At 36.7% G+C, this 16,945-nt stretch overlaps 1 protein-coding gene and 1 long non-coding RNA gene across 4 annotated transcripts in view; one reads left to right on the top strand and one right to left on the bottom strand.

Annotated features, from left to right (window-relative positions):
• ATAD1 (ATPase family AAA domain containing 1) overlaps window positions 1-3,611 on the bottom strand; it is a 51,398-nt gene extending 47,787 nt beyond the window's left edge. Inside the window, exons 1-2 of the mRNA XM_036828644.1 lie at window positions 3,538-3,611; window positions 379-553 (exon numbers count right to left, since the gene is read on the bottom strand). Coding sequence (XP_036684539.1) covers window positions 379-553; window positions 3,538-3,581 — 219 coding nt within the window. The 5' untranslated portion in view covers window positions 3,582-3,611. The remainder of the gene's footprint in view (window positions 1-378; window positions 554-3,537) is intronic.
• Window positions 3,612-3,782: 171 nt separating this feature from the next.
• LOC118882617 lies at window positions 3,783-16,684 on the top strand. 3 transcript variants are annotated; one of them, XR_005016815.1, is made up of 5 exons: window positions 3,783-3,896; window positions 4,271-4,405; window positions 7,680-7,787; window positions 8,342-11,676; window positions 16,632-16,684. It is a non-coding gene; the product is annotated as an uncharacterized LOC118882617 (long non-coding RNA). The 3 variants fall into 3 exon arrangements; XR_005016816.1 differs by lacking the exon at window positions 16,632-16,684 and having other exon boundaries at window positions 8,342-9,316; window positions 11,540-13,587; XR_005016814.1 differs by lacking the exon at window positions 16,632-16,684 and having other exon boundaries at window positions 8,342-13,587.
• The last annotated feature ends 261 nt before the right edge of the window (window positions 16,685-16,945 follow it).

Here is a 16,945-nt window from a genome sequence, read left to right as displayed (position 1 = left end):
AAACAGAAACATTTCAAATGTCACACAAAGCAAAATGTATACCATTACTGAGGACAAAATTTTTTGTTTAGTCTGCTGAAAAATTTTACCTAGATTCCTTCATTTATAAGCTGACAAAAATATTCTAATTTGGAAATTCATAACAAAATGCTGTAATATTTTTATTCTTCATAATTCTTCTAAGTTGCTTATACAGTCAAAAGGGATTTGAGAAACAAATACTTTTTTTAGGAATAATGAAATTAAATATTACATAAAAACACATTTCCACATGGGTCCTACGGAACTTCTTATTGATTTCTAATTCCACTATATCCTTAGTTTTATGGGAAAATATTTAGCTACAAGAAAAATGATCCTCAAACATTTTAATCATACCTGTTTCTGAGCTTCTACTTTCTGCTTTCTGGTTGGATCAATCGCATCTACCATCCATTTGATTGTAAAGTATGTTACTGCACCAAATATTGTCAAACGGAAAATTAAGCCAACAACTTCATTCCGACTCAAGGGACGAGAAAAGGCTTCAGCATGTACCATCTTGATTGTTAACCTTGAAAAACAAACAGAAATGCCACTAGGTAGTAACTAGATTCATTAAAATCGGGAGACTGATAGGTAGCGTAAACTAAGCAAGAAAAACTTCTAGTCAAATTCAACATTACCTACCTTAAAAAAGTGTTTTATTTAAAGAGAAATGGATTTTTAAATGTTAAGTAAATAAACACATTTTAATCTCCTCTTGGAAACTGAGGTTTATTTATTAGAATTTTTAATAAACTTTTCTAAAAACTCATATAATTTAAGTAGAGAACAATTCTATTTGAAAAATGCAGTAAACATCTTAAAGCATTTACTGTTTTAATCAGCTTTTAAATAATTATGTCAGGGAACCTAGAAAAATAATGACTATAACACTTATCCAACTGAAAAAAGGCAGCCCAACAATGAAATACCTTACTAATGTGATGGTATACCAGGTAATTTTTGAGTGAAATTCAAACTGTGAACAGACTCACTTTTCTCTCATACTTACTTTTAAAGGCTTCCAAGGCCTGCTGAAATGTATACATGCTATTTTCTCAACTAACAAGTGACATGAAATTTTTGGAGCCATCTTATTCTTTCCAACAACCTAGCTAAATAGGAAACAACAGAATCTTCAAAATGTTTGACCCACAACTATACAGCTCTCACTCAAGATAGAAAGGAAAAAAGGACGCAACATGTCTACTTTTACACATATGCCTAAGCAGTTACATCAACCACAGCTTGGCTTACAGTAGGCATGCACACCTGTATCAAAGGCAATGACCACCCAGTAGAATAAGCCTTTTATGGATGATGTGACTATCACATTTTGAGAGATAGAATCTCAGCCTCAAATAATGCCATTATACTCTCGCAGCATAGGAGTGTGCTGAGTGCTATGTGACTTGGGGGAAAAAAAAGTATATTTTGCATTCATGTGAAAAGGAATAAAATTTGTACAGATGGCTCAGAAACAGGTGAAAATTAGGTACTTCATAGACTAATATCTATGGTCGTTCCAGCTCTAAAATTATTGTTTCTATTCTCACTAGTACTATTCAGTTAAAGATTCTCTTCAATCATTCCAACAGAATTGCTGCCAGAATTTTGGATGATTTCCAAAAGAAAAGTCAAGGATTCCAACCTTCTGCATTACTGGGAGACATTCACTTCACAATAATACATTATTTAATTTAAACTTAACAACTAAATAACTGAAAGCCTTCATTTTGGATAAAGAAATTTTGGCCTTGGGATGTTAAATAATTCAATTCAAACAATAAAACACTTATTGATCATGTATATAGAAAGCCTACTATATACTGGGTATACAATAATGGCTAAGACACAATTACTTTACTCAAGGAATGCTTAGTACAGTTATTATCTTATTAAAAATGAAGCTAGAACAACCAACCACCCCACCAACAAAAAAATGAAGCTAGAAAGAAGCCACTTGGTTAAAATCTTTCACGTAACAAATCAAATTGTGCTTTCTTCCATCAGCATGGATTCCTAAAGATGGGTTAACAATACTCTCCTTCTTATAGGAAATGAAAAATTGTCTTCCCTAGCCTTTATTCCAACACAGTAAATTTGAAAATGCAGTTGTTATATGTGGTATCATTATGCGGGAGTAATACTCACAGATGCGAAGAAACCAACAGGCAAAATAAAGATTTACTAACTTAAACTAGTGATATTCGAATAAAATGTTTTCATTTATTTAAAGTTTGAGGGAGTAGCGATAAAGCTGCCACCTACTGGATGTTCACTGAACTACATGAGCTAGGACTGCTATCAGTACCTCCCAGTCATCAAGAGAACAGTTTTTAATAAAATCTATTTAAAAAATCAAGACACAAAACCTCTGTTAACGATATACTTTACTATAATTAAATTATTAACCGCAATACAGTACTCTGGACCTATAGCCACTTCTAAAACAGTCATCCTTCTTTTAAAATGACTTCAAAATCCTGAAATGAAACTGAAACTTCTCCTTGTAGGTTTTAACTGTATACACTTTATTATACACTCATTTATCATTCATATGACATAGATATGCCTGCAATGTAAGGCCGTTACGGTAACAATACCATTACAGCAGAATATATAATAAAAGTTGCACATGCATACAACAGTAGGGACTGTATTTCAATTCTGTATAAACATCAGGATCAACAAATACACAAATATACACATAAACATAGATGGTGCCATGTACAAGAAATATGGCAAAACACTGTAATTCAGAGTTATCTGTTAGGCAAATATGATACCAGATACTTTCATTTTAAAGAGGTCTCCATTTCAGGGTAGAAAAATTAAAAATTGTACCACCTCGTCAATGAGCAGTTTACTGACAGGTTAAGGACCAAGAGTAGAGTATTCATACCATGGCATTTCTCTAATTCACCGCAGTGTTTTACAAAGTTTTTCTCAACCCCAGAAGTCCCAGTTTCGCAGACATCAAGGCCCTATGAACACAGCCTATGACAATGAAAGCCTGCCAACCTTCACATAAAGGACAGGTTATTATTAACACCACCATCCTCTATGAAGGCGTGCCTAGGCTTGAAGAACCTCCTTCATTTTTGCACTAGGTGGTAGCAGTGCCTGTGCGACAATCAGATCCGCTTCATTCTGGCCGCCTTTGCCTAGGACCCCGGTTCTGAGGTCGCCCGGAACGACCTCAAGCCCCCGCAGCGACCCGGCTGCCTACAGAGATTCCCTGGAAATGGCCTAACTCTTGGGGGCAGCGCTAACGGAGACCTAAGGGCCTACGCCGGGCCGAAAGCCAAGGCGGAGCCCGGGACGCCCTTGGAGGTTAATCCGCTGGATACGAAGGGCTGCGAGAAGCTGAGGGGCGGCAATGAGGTGGGGCATGGAAGGGCGGCGGGGTGACCTTTCCCACTCAGCTCCCCGGACCCGAGCCAGTCCCTAAAGGACCTCAGCGGGACCCTTCGCCCGTCCCACGACGCCCCGCGGAAACCCGCTACTCACCCCCCGGGCAGAACAGCGGCCGCAAGAGGCCCTAGGAGCCTCATACAGGAAGGAAACGCCGCCTGGGAAAGAACTCTTCCGGGGGGAGTCGCGGCCCGCCCCCTCGCACGGAGCATGCGCCACCGCGGCTGAGGCCTGGAGGGGCGCGTTTCCGGGTTTTGGAAGTGGTGTGGCGGTATTCGGCGTTAGTGAGGTCACGCTCCAGATTCCTAACCTGCTATCTGCTGGGCGGAACCTCTGAGTTTAGCTGAGTCTCGGAGATGGAATTGGGGCAGGCGCTTGTCACATAAAGTCCATGCCCTGCTCGCGGGCTCCTGTCGCAACACTGACAAATCCGGGAGGCTTCGTGAGAGTGAAAAGTGTGTTCTGTGTTCCCCGCAAAGAAGTTCTTCCTTCACTTCTGCTTGATCCTTACCTACACCCTTCGCCCGCCCCTCCAACCCTGGCTGCAAACCCGCACGCTGCTGTTCTGTCCTTTAGCCAAAGCTCTGACGCGCATGGCCAACCCCCCACGCCTCACCATCTGTCTTTCAGTTTTTAGGGTGAGCTCACCCTCCTCTCCCTTGTCTGCTCCGACGAACACCTGGGGGTGGCGCCTGAAAATCTTTTTGCGGAACGATTCTGCAGCCTACCCGGGCAGGCCTGGTAGTAGGGACAAAAGAGGACATCTGGTAACAGGTTTTGCACTTCGGTGACTTCCCTTTTTCTTTTACCCCTTTCTTTCCCTTTGCAGAATGAGAGATGAGGCACCAGAGGTCCCCAGGGAGCAAATCTGAAAGCTAGCGCCTCCTGAGCACAGGCTGCCAGGGACGAGACGACATTAGACATTGTCCCCAGATATAAGAAGCATCACTTCCTTCAGACAGAGGTGGTGAGACTATGAAGTAATGGGACAGTTCCTCTTACTACGCTCCTCGGGAAGGCAGTTTGTGCCTCTCTGCTTTAGGCGTCATCCTTGATGGCTAAAATTCTGCAGCCTGATTGTTGAATGTAGTGAATGCTACCCTTGTTACAAGCTTGTGATACTGTAGTGATGATAATAGCTACAGTTTACTGAATGTCTACTAGGTGTCAGGCAATATGCTTCTTCGTGCTTCACATCCATAACCTGAATTCCTCAAAAAACCCAATCCTCTAAAATAGCCATAATTTTAAAGCTTAGAGCAATAAACTTTTTTAAGTTAATGCACCTAAGAAGTGGCAAAATTTCATTGGGACCTAGATCTGATTCAAATCCTACACTTTACATTCTCTCTTTGAAATAGTAATTTGATACCAGTTAAATTTTAAAATCTAGGTGAAAGAGGTAAGACCATGAAATGACAAAATCTTAAGGCTTTAAAGCATAAGGATGGGATGACAGGAATGCACGAATGTTTAAAAACTGTGATTGGGTTTATTGACAAGAATCAGAATGGAATCTAATACGGTAAGTGGTTCTTGTTTTGCATCCATGCCTTTTTGTCTATTTTTGTGTGTCCACAACCATAAAATAAATTCTAAAAAAATTGATATGAAGCTAGGTTTGGGAGTGCTAGTCTGATTATTCATCTCAGAATGATTATGAGACCAGGATAATATTTACAAGTAAACACAAGCCATGTGTTCTGCAGCCTTAGAAGAGACTCTCCACTGGGTCCCAGTGATTATCCTCAATCTGAGTCATTGCTTGGGATGCTCGTGGGACTATGTACGCCTTGACAGAGCTAAAAGGTAGAGGTTATTGAAGGAAAGAACTTTAGGTTTTGTGGCTCGTGAGGATAATCATACCCACTGGTAAGGAAAATGAGCTGAGAAATTCAAGATGGTAATGGATTTCCATCATCCACTGAGTGAAGCTGGGTCAACTAAGAGCCTCACCTGCTTAACTCTAAGGGCCAGGATAACCAACCTACCCAGTTTGTCTGACATTAAGGGGATTTCTAGGACATAGGACTTCAAACGCCAATACAGGGAACGTCTCAGGCAAGCCATGAGGAGTTGGTCACCCTACTAGGGACATCCTAAATGAACTCTAGAATCAGGTGGAGCTCTCAGTATGGTTGCATCTAGACTCAATTCATCTGCTTAATATCTGCGGTATGATTGCACAGGAAAGGAAATTGTGGATAAAGTAATCAAGATTGACCATAAAGAGTCTACATGCCCCCAAATAAATATTGCTGCTCATTCCTTTTCCAGTGGTTTGGCTATAAACTGAGTACCTACATCTATACTTTTTGGACCTAATTTTCATTTAGCAAATCCTTAGGAAGCCTCCTATGTCTGGGCCCTAAGACATCAAATGACTGTCTTCCCATATACCATGCACATTCATTTCCAGCAATCACTAAATCAGCTAGATTCTTCCAGAATAGAGCTGAGTGAACATATGCTTTTCATCCCAGGATACCTTTATATAATCCCTGGCAGCACAACACACCATATTTGGCCCACAGTAGGGGCTCAATAAATAATTCATTATGTGTAATAATAATCAGGAAATTATTACAACAGATTTTTGGTAGACCTTCTGAGCCTTCCCTCCGTGATGTCAGAATCAAGATATTAAAAATAGTTATATTTACTGTAGAAAGTTTTTGTTTGTTTTTAAATTAATACCTCTTAAGGCAGTTAATGGCAGTTCTCTCCTCAGGGAAGTGAATTTTCCTTTGTTTTTGTTAGTTGGATGGAGGTGTGATAAGTTTGCTCTGTAGCCAAGGTCAATCATTGCACTGGACCCTTGAAGGGGAAAGGATGCCTTAGATGAGGAGCTGTAGAATTTCACTGTGAGTCTATTCACTTGGACAATTTGGCAAAATGCAGGTTCCCAGGTCCCAGCATTAAAGGCTCCCATTTAACTGCTCTGGGTTTTGGCCCAGGTATTTGCATTTTGAATAAGCATCTGAGATGATCTGGATATAGGTAGTTTGGGACCACACTTTGACAAACTCTGCCCTAGTCAGTGATAATTTTAGATGTATTTTTGCAAAAATCTCTTCTGCCCCAGCCCCAAAAGCCTATCTGGTTAGCTGAACCATTAAGCCAGCTGGGATACATCAAGAAATCAAGACAAGGAAGCCTCATGACAAGATTCAGAATAAAATGTCTTTGGAAGGAAAAACAAATCTGAAATCTTTGGATAAATAAACATGGTAAACCTGATCCTTTTCATTGCGCATGAGAAATGATTCACTTGACAGTGATTTAGAAAGAGCAGAACTTCAACAAATAGATAAAATTATATAGCAGTAATTTCGCCAGTATAAGAGTCACTTGGTAACCTTGGTTCTTTTAAAAATATTTCATTGGAAAAAATAATCTTATTATTTTGATAAGTTAAATAATAGAATGGGTGGGGAAAGAAGAGTAAAGCAAGAATATGAAGCTGTATCTAAAGCCATGAAAGCACTGAGAAAGGCTAAGATTAGGTGCTTGAAGCTCCAGCAGAAAGAGTAAGATGGAATCAAGGCAAAAATAATGGAAAATTAAAATTTCAACAGATTGGAAGGAGTGGAAAGATGAATTGATAGCTTCATTCTATAAAAAGCACAAGAGCTAAAAAGACTCAACAGCAAAGTTCAAAGAACATATTGTTGTAAATCTACCTTTCATGCTTTTATGTTTTTAAACTTTGTACATAATTTAAAATTAGTGTATATAGAAATTAGTGTATATGTAATTTTCTCATATTATCAGGGTAGCACTAATCCACAGTCTTACATTGCTTCATAATCCTTTTTCTCAAGCACTACTGCCAGTTGTACATTTTTTACAGTTTATGCTACCAAGAAACATTTTCTAGAACTTAGATATTTCTTTTAAATCTGTAATATTTTGTTGTTTAGCTTTAATACAGTACTGAAAATAGACTATTCAGGTGATACTATCTGTGGAAAGTCAGGATGGATCAGACCAGGGAATTGCTTGGGAAGATGTCTAACCTTACTGTAACCTTACATTAGCAAGAGCTTTAAGGCATAAATGAAAGAGTAAGCTCCCTAGGATTTGTTTGGGCCCTTCCTAAATGCCCTTCCATATGATTTTTTTTTTTAATGGGAGAGGAGTTGGGAGAGATTGGGTAAGAATAACAAAGATATGAATTCATCAGTCAAAATAGAAGAAACAGTAGTTGAAACATTAATTCTCAATTCCTGTAACAGCAGATTGATAGATGAAGCATAAAACAAGACCAGATGCTGTGGTTTCCAGGATGCACTTGGCTTCCCATCCTTTATAACCTGGAGCATTTTTTTTTTTTTGCATTTGCCGTAAGTAGGTCATTTGCTTGCTCTCATTTACCTGATTCTAGGAAAATGCCCTTGAAAGTATTTGTAAAATAATACTTTTTGTTAAGCTTGTGCTTAACATTTTAAAAGTTAAGATTGCATAAAACCTCCCTCACCCCCTTTTCTCTATTAGCCAGAATAACTTGTAACCTTGTAGCATAAGTGAAACTAAAATGGACAAGAAGAATCCAAGATGTTTTATTTTCTAAGGACTAAAATTTGTGTCCATAGCACTGGCATAGTACATCTCACAGAATTATAATTGGGGTTTAAGTTTCTGTATTCTCCTATCAGATGTGCAGTTCTTGAAAAAAGAGGATGCCTAGGACATAGGAGGGGCTTAACAAATGTTTTAATTAACTGATTCCCCCCACCAATCTGACATATTGAATGAAGCTTTTCAGGCACCATTCTAATAGATTTACGGTGACCAGGGAGGGAAAAAGAGGAAAGAAAGGCAAATGGTCCAAAGATAAGGACATGTGCAATCAAAGCATTTTACTGACCATAATTATATTATTGTCCTGTCATCACAGGTCTGTGTCTGATGTGTCCACCAGAGACCAGTCCCATCAGGTGTCCATAGGGTTTAAGAACGTGGATATTGCAGCCCAAGAGACTTGGCTTTAGATGTAAGATCTGTTATTTACTAGCTCTGTGACTTTGGGCAAGTTATTAAGCTCTCTAAGCCTCAGGTTCCTCACCCTTAATACAGGGACAAAAGCGGTACTCACACCATGGAGTTGCACTGAGAATTAAATGAGACAGTGCATGGCAACTGCTGAGCTCTATGCCTGGCACTTAGCAAGTGCTCAATAAACATGCCATTGTAATACCTCAGATGTTATTTTCATTATACTATGAAGTGATATTCTCTCATTTCCAGAAGCCCTGTATGGACAAAGATTCCTTCATATCTCCTTAGTGTTTGCATGAGGACTTCACCTCTCAAGTTGTCAACTGTGGCATCTTGTCTGGGAATGTTTATCTTCTCTGACTTATGAAGAGGCCATGCCTCTGTCTCTTTGACCTCTTAGTTCTCTCATTCTCAGTTTTAATACACCCCTCTGAGTGAGTCTTACTGATTAGTATTCTATAAACCATTAATGATAGTTATATAAAACCTGTAAGATTCCATCCTTGTGACCCCCCCAGACAAATAAGTTTAAAATATTGGTCAATCCATGAAAATGACATCTGGATATTTCTCAGTTCACTGAAGACCATCATTAATATTGGCCGTCCCCATCTGTCTAATAACAACCATTTATTGAGCTTACAGTACTTGCTCTCGTGGAGTTCTGAAGACTCAAATGTCTTGTGAAAATGCAAGTCTTCATAGCACTACTGATTTTTTTTTAAGCTAGAGGTTTAACCTATCTTTCATCTCTATTCATTATTTGTTTTGGGGAAACTTCCTTACTTAGATTGCCGAGTGACTTTTGCACAGAAAAAAGAAATTAGTTCAACGGATGAAAGTGAGATGCTGAACCAGATTTGAGATTTTAGAGGTCAATCCTTTGCATGTCTTATCATTTCTTTGCAAACTATAACCTTTTTGTTACCCTTGAGGACTATCATAACATCAGAGCTGCTATTCTTCATACAATATTTAATTCGTTTGAACATAACATGTTTTTAAAAAAATATTTACTATGTGCAACTCATGGAAATGCTCCTAAAATTGAGGGAGTTCTACTGAGCAAAAGAAATGGAATATCCTGTTTAGAGACTGAGTGCATGGCTTCCAAAGGCAAGGGCAAAACTTGCTAATTTTAGATGTTTAGGGATGAAATATCTACTAGACCTTGTTTCATCTTAGAGAGGCCCAACGGTAGCGTACTAGCAAGCTAATGTTGAATTTGCCCTCCCCACCTATTTATTGCCAGTGTTTCTGGAAACAGAAAAACAAAACAAAGGGGTAAGGAAAAAAAACAGCAAAGTCTGTATGTAACTTGAGTTAGAGAAGTGCAGGAAACAAATCAAGTATACTAAGTTAGCAGTGCTCAAAGTCCCATTCAACTTCAGAATAGTATACCTGGTAGAGTTTCACAAACCTTTCTCCTTTCTAGCCTGCTGCTTATTAAGTTTAAATGCCAGAACCATTCTGAGAGCTTTGAATGCCCATATAAGGCCTGGAGCCAGAGACATGCCCCACACCCATTTCTTTATATTTTCTGAATTCCCAAGTAAACGAGAGATCAGAAAAAGGGACAGTAAAGGAAAGGAGACAAAGAGGTCGACTCCCCAACAGTGTTTTCTTCCCCTTTGGTGTTTTGCAAAAAGCTGAAGAGATGCTAATGATTCTTTAACCAACTGAAAGCAGCGTTAGAATTCTGTCTAGATATTCTTGAACCTCTGGGCAGTGTTCCACCTTCCACACTCCAATCCATCCATCATTCAATACTACTTATGCTAGATAAACTGGCTTGCCATAGTTTATTATCATGTTGTCCTCACAGACTAGTATTCAAGGAGCCTCCCCTGACCACTTCCTTGGGACTCTTGGAAGTAAACAGAGAAACAGTTTAAATGAATGGTAAAAACCCATGAAATACAGTGATTGTTTTTTTAGGGGTGGGGGGAGAGTAAATAATCATATGTCTTCAGTTGAGAGAATCATAAGGATTTCTAGCACATGAATACACATTCACAGCCCAAAAACAGAAGACAACTAAAAAATCTCAGCAGAGGGACGTTTCCTCCTCATTCCATAGGAGGGTGGGGATCTATGGCACTCCATTTTAATGATCATCCCCAAATTCCATTTCTGTGCCCAACACAGTAAAGCATTTCCAAGTACAGAGTGTCAGACAGGTGAACAACAACAAACAGCCTCTGTCAAAATAGTTTGAAGCATGCAAGATGTAGATTATTGAGTACAGTACTTGAAAAATTCTAAATTATGACAGTCCTCAATGACAGCTCTGTGACCTGTCTCATGTTAGGTACCTTTCTGGGTTTCTGCCCCTGAAATTGAAATAGTTCTACCAACTTCATAATTCCGTGATTCTGTGATTCGATCATTCTGACCTGTATGTGGGAGAACTTGTTTAAATTTTCTCCCCTTTAGAATCCAACAAATGAATGCTAAATTTGAACTCTAGGTTTCAGAGTATACTTTAACATATTAAGAAATTATAACGATTTCTAACAAGACTTGTGTACTACCTTGTCAACTACCATTTTGCCTGTCATAGTTTTGTCACGATGTGGTTTTCTATTTGCTTAAATTTTACAATCTGTGATCTCTATGTATGTATGGTTGAGTTTAGTTCCTTGAAACCAAAGCGTTAAATATCAGTAAGGGCTATATCAAGAACTTTAAAAAAAAGAAGTGTGGTTAATATAAATTCCATCTTCCACAGAAGATCATGACTTTCAGAATATGAACTCGTGAACAACCGAGGGAAAAGATTCTTTTCTGCTTTATAACTAACTTTATTATTTTATTCTCTTGAGAATTCCCTATCGAACTTGCCAATGAGGGTTTTATCTAACATGGCACTTTTCTGGAATGTAATCATCACTGCCCCCAGTTAGTGAGAGATTACTATAACAAATAGTGAAAACACTCACATAGATTCTCATGAATCATGTTTTAATTGAGAGCTAGCCAAAGAGGAAGGGTGGAGAGGTAAGGACATAGATTTATCTCTGCTTGTGTGTTCATTTGTACTTTTATTAAGAGAAAAAACATTTTCCTCTTTTTTAAATAAAATCTCATCCTCTAGGAAGTAAATTCAGGAGTAAGACGCTCCACACCTGTTTTGCATAGTCCAATTGATTGCTAATTTCATTGTCTTTTGACATGCTGGGAGGTATGTTAATTTGGAACACATCTCTCTCATAGAAGTAACAATTAACAAAGGTAAGATGCATCTTTTACCTTGATAAAGACACCTGCTCCAGTGTTATAGAAATAGTTAGGGAAGGTCGAGATATATATATCTAGAAAGATATAATTTCAAGGAATCATGCTGTCTCAGGATTGAAAGGAATATTAAAGTCAGTGAATGTTCAACTGAAGGCGGTGTGGAACTGTAGAAAGAATGTATGCTATGGGATTAGAGGACCTGGATCAAATCACAGCTTTGCAACTTAGTAGCTGTGTGTTTGGGGTAGTTTATTTAACCTCTCTGAGCCTCGGTTTTCTCACCTATAAAATGGGGATAGTGACTACATTACGGAGTTGGTGAAAGGATTGAAGATAATGTATGTGAAGGACCTGGGACAGACATAATAAGCATTTAGTAAATGATTGTGGTGGTTGTGATCATAAATGTCCCACCAACTGCTCATTAAGCTTATTTGAACATTCCCAGTGACATGGAATTCACCAGCTGTTCAGGTAGCCCATCTCATGTTTGGAGAACTCTTCAGTGTTAGTTCTTCCTTTTACTGAGCCTAGAACTTTTTCTATGGTTCTGATTCTTGCCGTTGGGGCTGCACAGATTAAGTGTGTAAATCAATTAAGCATGTAATCTAGAACGGTATATATGCTTTAAGAGTGGTGTGACCAGTGTGGATACTAGAGATTTATCAACACAGTTTAGGATCAAACTAGCTTCCTTTTCCTGAAACCCACCCTTTTAATACCTATTGAATTTGCTATTAATTAAAGCCTGTTTGTCTTTTGTACTAGAGCTGGAGTCAAAGCTTGAGTCCTGCATGCTGTACCTATCACAGTTTTGAGGGAGAGACTTAAGTGCAGAACCTTACAATTAAATCTTTATCATATTAATTAATAAACTGGTAAAATTCCATTTGAGTCATACAAATATAATTTGAGTATTAAATCATATATAATGTGGCATACCTGTAAGGTCATATAGTTATAAATGGACAAGAACATAGTGCACTTTATTTAACAAACACCGATACGGTATTTAATATGTGCCAAGCACTGTTCTAAGTGCTTTTCATATATTAACTCATTTAATTCTCAGTCATAATAGCCCTATGTGGTAAGTATTATTATCTTCAGATAAGGAAACTGAGGCACAGAGAGATTAAGTAATTTATCCAGGTCAAATAGCTAGTAAGTAGCAGAGCTAGAATTTGAACCAGCATGTTTAGTTCGAGAACCTGTGTTCATACTCATGCCCTGTTCCTAAATTTGTTAAAATTTAGAAAAATTGTTACATGGATTGTTAGGGCCCCTTAAAAGCAAGAAAAACATGACAAATTAACACTGCTGGATTTACGACCTACTTTATAAAAGCATTATTAGAGAATATCTTTTGAGTGCTATGGATTTGATTTATGAGAATATAAAATGTTGACTAGAAGCAATATCTAGCTCCATTCTAAGCAGGACTAGGCTTCTAATGGTTCATTTTATATTTCAACTATATAATTGAGAAGGAATTGATGAATGCCTCTGAATTTTTATCTTCTCATATGTACTTTTTCTGATAAAAATTGTTTTCAAATGTTAAGACAGCAGTACATCATATTACAGTTTTATTTTTAAATTAACATACAGTAAAGTTGATTGTGTGTGCGTACCTGCATGTGTGTACAGTTCTATGAATTTAATACGATAGATTCATATAACCACAGTCAAGATATATAACAGTTCCATTATCCTAAGAAACTTCCTTGTATTACCCCTTTGTAGTTACCTCCTCAACCCTTGGCAACCATGGATCTAATCTCCATCACTGTAGTTTTATCTTTATGAGAATATCATATATAAGTTAAATCCTACAGTATATAACTTTTTGAGACTGGCTTCTTTTACTTAACATGCCTTTGAGATTCATCTGAGATTTGCATATGTCAGTAGTTCATTCATTTTCATTGCTGAGTAGTATTCCATTGTAGAGATGTACCACAGTTTGTCCATTCATTTGTTGAAGGACGTTTAAGTTGTTTCCAGTTTTTGGTAATTGTGAATAGAGCTGCTATAAACATTTGTGTGTAGGTTTTTGTGTGAACAGAAGTTTTCATTTCCTTAAAGTAAATACCCAGGAGTAGGATTGCTAGGTCATATGATTAGAGTATTTTTAACTTTTTGGGAGACTGCCAAACAGTTTTCCCCAATGGCTATACCATTTTGCATTCCATGAGAATGTATGAGCATTAAATTTGTTTTGTATCCTCACCAGAACTTGTTATTATCAGTATTTTTTATTTTAGGTATTCTAATAGGTATCTCATTATTGCCTTAATTGACATTTCCCTAATGATCGACAATATTAGTATCTTTTTTAACAGCTTATTTGCCATCTATTTATCCACTTCGGTGAAACGTCTGTTCGAGTCCTTTGCTTATTTTTAAATTGGGTTGTTTGTTTTCTTACTGTTGAGTTTTGAGAATTCTTCATATATTCTAGATATAAGGCCTTTGTCAGTGTGTGATTTGCAAATATTTTCTTCTGCTCTGTAACTTATCTTTTTATTCTTTTACCAGTGTCTTTTATAAAGTTTTAAATGTTAAGTCCAGCTTATCATTTTTTCTTTTATGGATCATGTTTTTGGTATCATGTGTAAGAACTCTTTGCTTAACCCCAGGTTATGAAGATTTTCTCTAAAGGTTTCTTCTAAAAGTTTTATAGTTTTATATTTTACATTTAGATCTATGATACATTTTGAGTTAATTTTTGTACAAAGTGTGAGATTAAGGTTGAGGTTCATTTTTAAGTATATGAATGTCCAATTGGTCCAATATCATTTGTTGAAAACACAATCCTTTGGGCCTTTGTCGAAAATCATTTGGCTATATCTGCATGGATATGAGCATGGATCTGTTTCTGGGCTGTCTATTCCACTGATCTAAGTGACTGTCCCTTCACCAGTACCACACTGTCTTGGTTAATCTAGCTTTATAGTACAACTTAAAAATCTGGTAATATGATTTCTCCAACTTTATTCTTTTTCTTCAAACTTATTTTGGTTTTTCTAGTGCCTTTGAATTTCTATATGAATTTTAGAATCAGCTTGCCTATATCTCGAAAAATTCTGCTGGGATAGTTCATGAAATTGAGTTAAATCTGTACACCAAACTGGGGAGTTGAGTCTTCCTGTCCCTAAACATGCTATGTCTTTCCATTTATTTAGGTCTTTGATTTCTTTCATTTATGTTTTCTAGTTTTCAGCATACAGATACTGTTCTGTCAATGTTTTGTTAAATTTATTCCTAGGTATTTCAATATTTTTGGAGCTATTGTAAATGGTATTGTTTTTTAAATATCAGTTTAAATTGTTCACTGCTGGTATACAGGTATATAATTATTATTGTGTTTTTAACTTATGTCCTGTGACTGTACTTAACTCAGTGTTAGGAGTTTTTTGGGTTTTGTTGTTTTTTGGTCACTTCTTCTGGTTTCAATCATGTCATCTGCAAATAAGAGCATTTTAATTTCTTCCCTTTCAATCTGTATGCCTTTATCTCTTATTCTTGCCTTTTTATACTGGTTAAGAATTCTAGTATAATGTCAAATAACAGCAGTGAGAGAGGACATCCTTGCCTTGTTCCTGATCTTGAGGGAAAGCATTCAGTATTTTACCACGAAGTGTGACATTAGATGTTGGCTTTTTGTACATGAGGTGAAGAAGTTCCCTTCTATCTCAGTAAGCTGAGAATTTTAAAAATCTTGAATGGATGTTGAATTTTTTCCAATGCTATTTCTGTATCAGTTGATATGATTATGTATATAGTTTTTCTTCTTTAATCTGCTAATATAGTGGATTACACTGACTGATTTTTCAAATATTGAAGCAGCCTTGCCTTTTCAGGATAAGTGCCACTTGTTTGTAGTATATAATTTAAAAAAAATACTTCTGGACTCAGTGTGCTCAGTGTGTTTGACTTTCATATCAATGTTTATGAGAGATATTAATGCTGGTTTTATAAACGTGAGTTGGGAAGTGTTCCCTCCTCTTCTGTTTTCTGGAAGAGTTTGTGTAGTATCATTTCATCTTTAAATGTTTAATAGAATTCTACATTTAGGCCAGGAAAATTTTTTTGAAAGCCTTTTAACTATGAATTCAATTTCTCTGTAGTTATAGGATTCTTCAGGTTATCTATTTTCTCTTTGATAAGTTTTCATAGTTTGTTGTCAAGGAATTAGTCTATTTCACCTTGATTGTCATATTTATGCATGTATTCCCTTATCCTTGTAATGTCTACAGGGTCTGTGGTGATATCCTTTATCATTCCTGATATTGATAGTTTGTGTCTTCTGTTTATGAATTTCATTGAGTTTTATGGATTTCATTGATCTCAAAGAACCAGTTTTTTATTTTATGGATTTTTCTCTATTTTGTTTTCATTTTTATTCATTTCTGCCCTTATCTTTATTTCCTTCCTTCTGCTTTATTTGGTTTTTTTTTTTAAAAAACTTTTGAAAAGATCAGTGATTTGAGACCTTTTTTCTTTTTTTATATAAGCAATTAATGCTGTAAATTTCCCTCTTTGGTTTAGCTGACTCCCACAATTTTTGCTATGTTGTACTTTCATTTCTATTTAATTAAAAATATTTTTACATTTCCCTTTTGACTTCCTCTTTGACCCACAGATTATTTAGAAGTGTGTTGTTTACAAATGTTTGGAGATTTTCTTTATTTTCTATTACTTAAATCTAATATAATCCTATTATTATTAGAAGCATACTGTGTATGATTTCAATTCTTTCACATTTTTTTAGGCTGGTATTATGATCCAGATATTGTCTGTCTTGGTGATTGTTCCATGTTCATTTAAAATAATATGTATTTTGCCTAGTGTTGAGTGAACTAATCAATAAATATCTGTTGGGTTCACTTGGGTTGGTGGTATTTTTCATTTCTTCTATATCCTTGCTGATTTTCTGTTTACAGGTTCTATCCATTGCTGAGAGAGGAGTGTTGAAGTTTCCAAACAAAATTGTGGATTTGTCTGTTTCTCCTTTCAGTTCTATCAGTTTTTAATTCATGTGTTTTTTTTTTTAAATAATTTTTCTTGGAGTATAGTTGATTTACAATGCTGTGTTAGTTTCTGCTGTACAGCATAGTGAATCTGTTATACACATACATATATCCACTCTTTTTTTAGATTCTTTTCCCATTATAGGCCATTACAGAGTATTGAATAGAGTTCCCTGTGCTATATAATTTTTGTGATGTCCTTATTAATCTCTGGTAATTTTCTCTGC

This window comes from Balaenoptera musculus, chromosome 16 (genome assembly GCF_009873245.2).
Source record: "Balaenoptera musculus isolate JJ_BM4_2016_0621 chromosome 16, mBalMus1.pri.v3, whole genome shotgun sequence".
NCBI lineage: Eukaryota > Metazoa > Chordata > Mammalia > Artiodactyla > Balaenopteridae > Balaenoptera > Balaenoptera musculus.
This window is presented reverse-complemented; position numbering and strand designations above follow the sequence as displayed.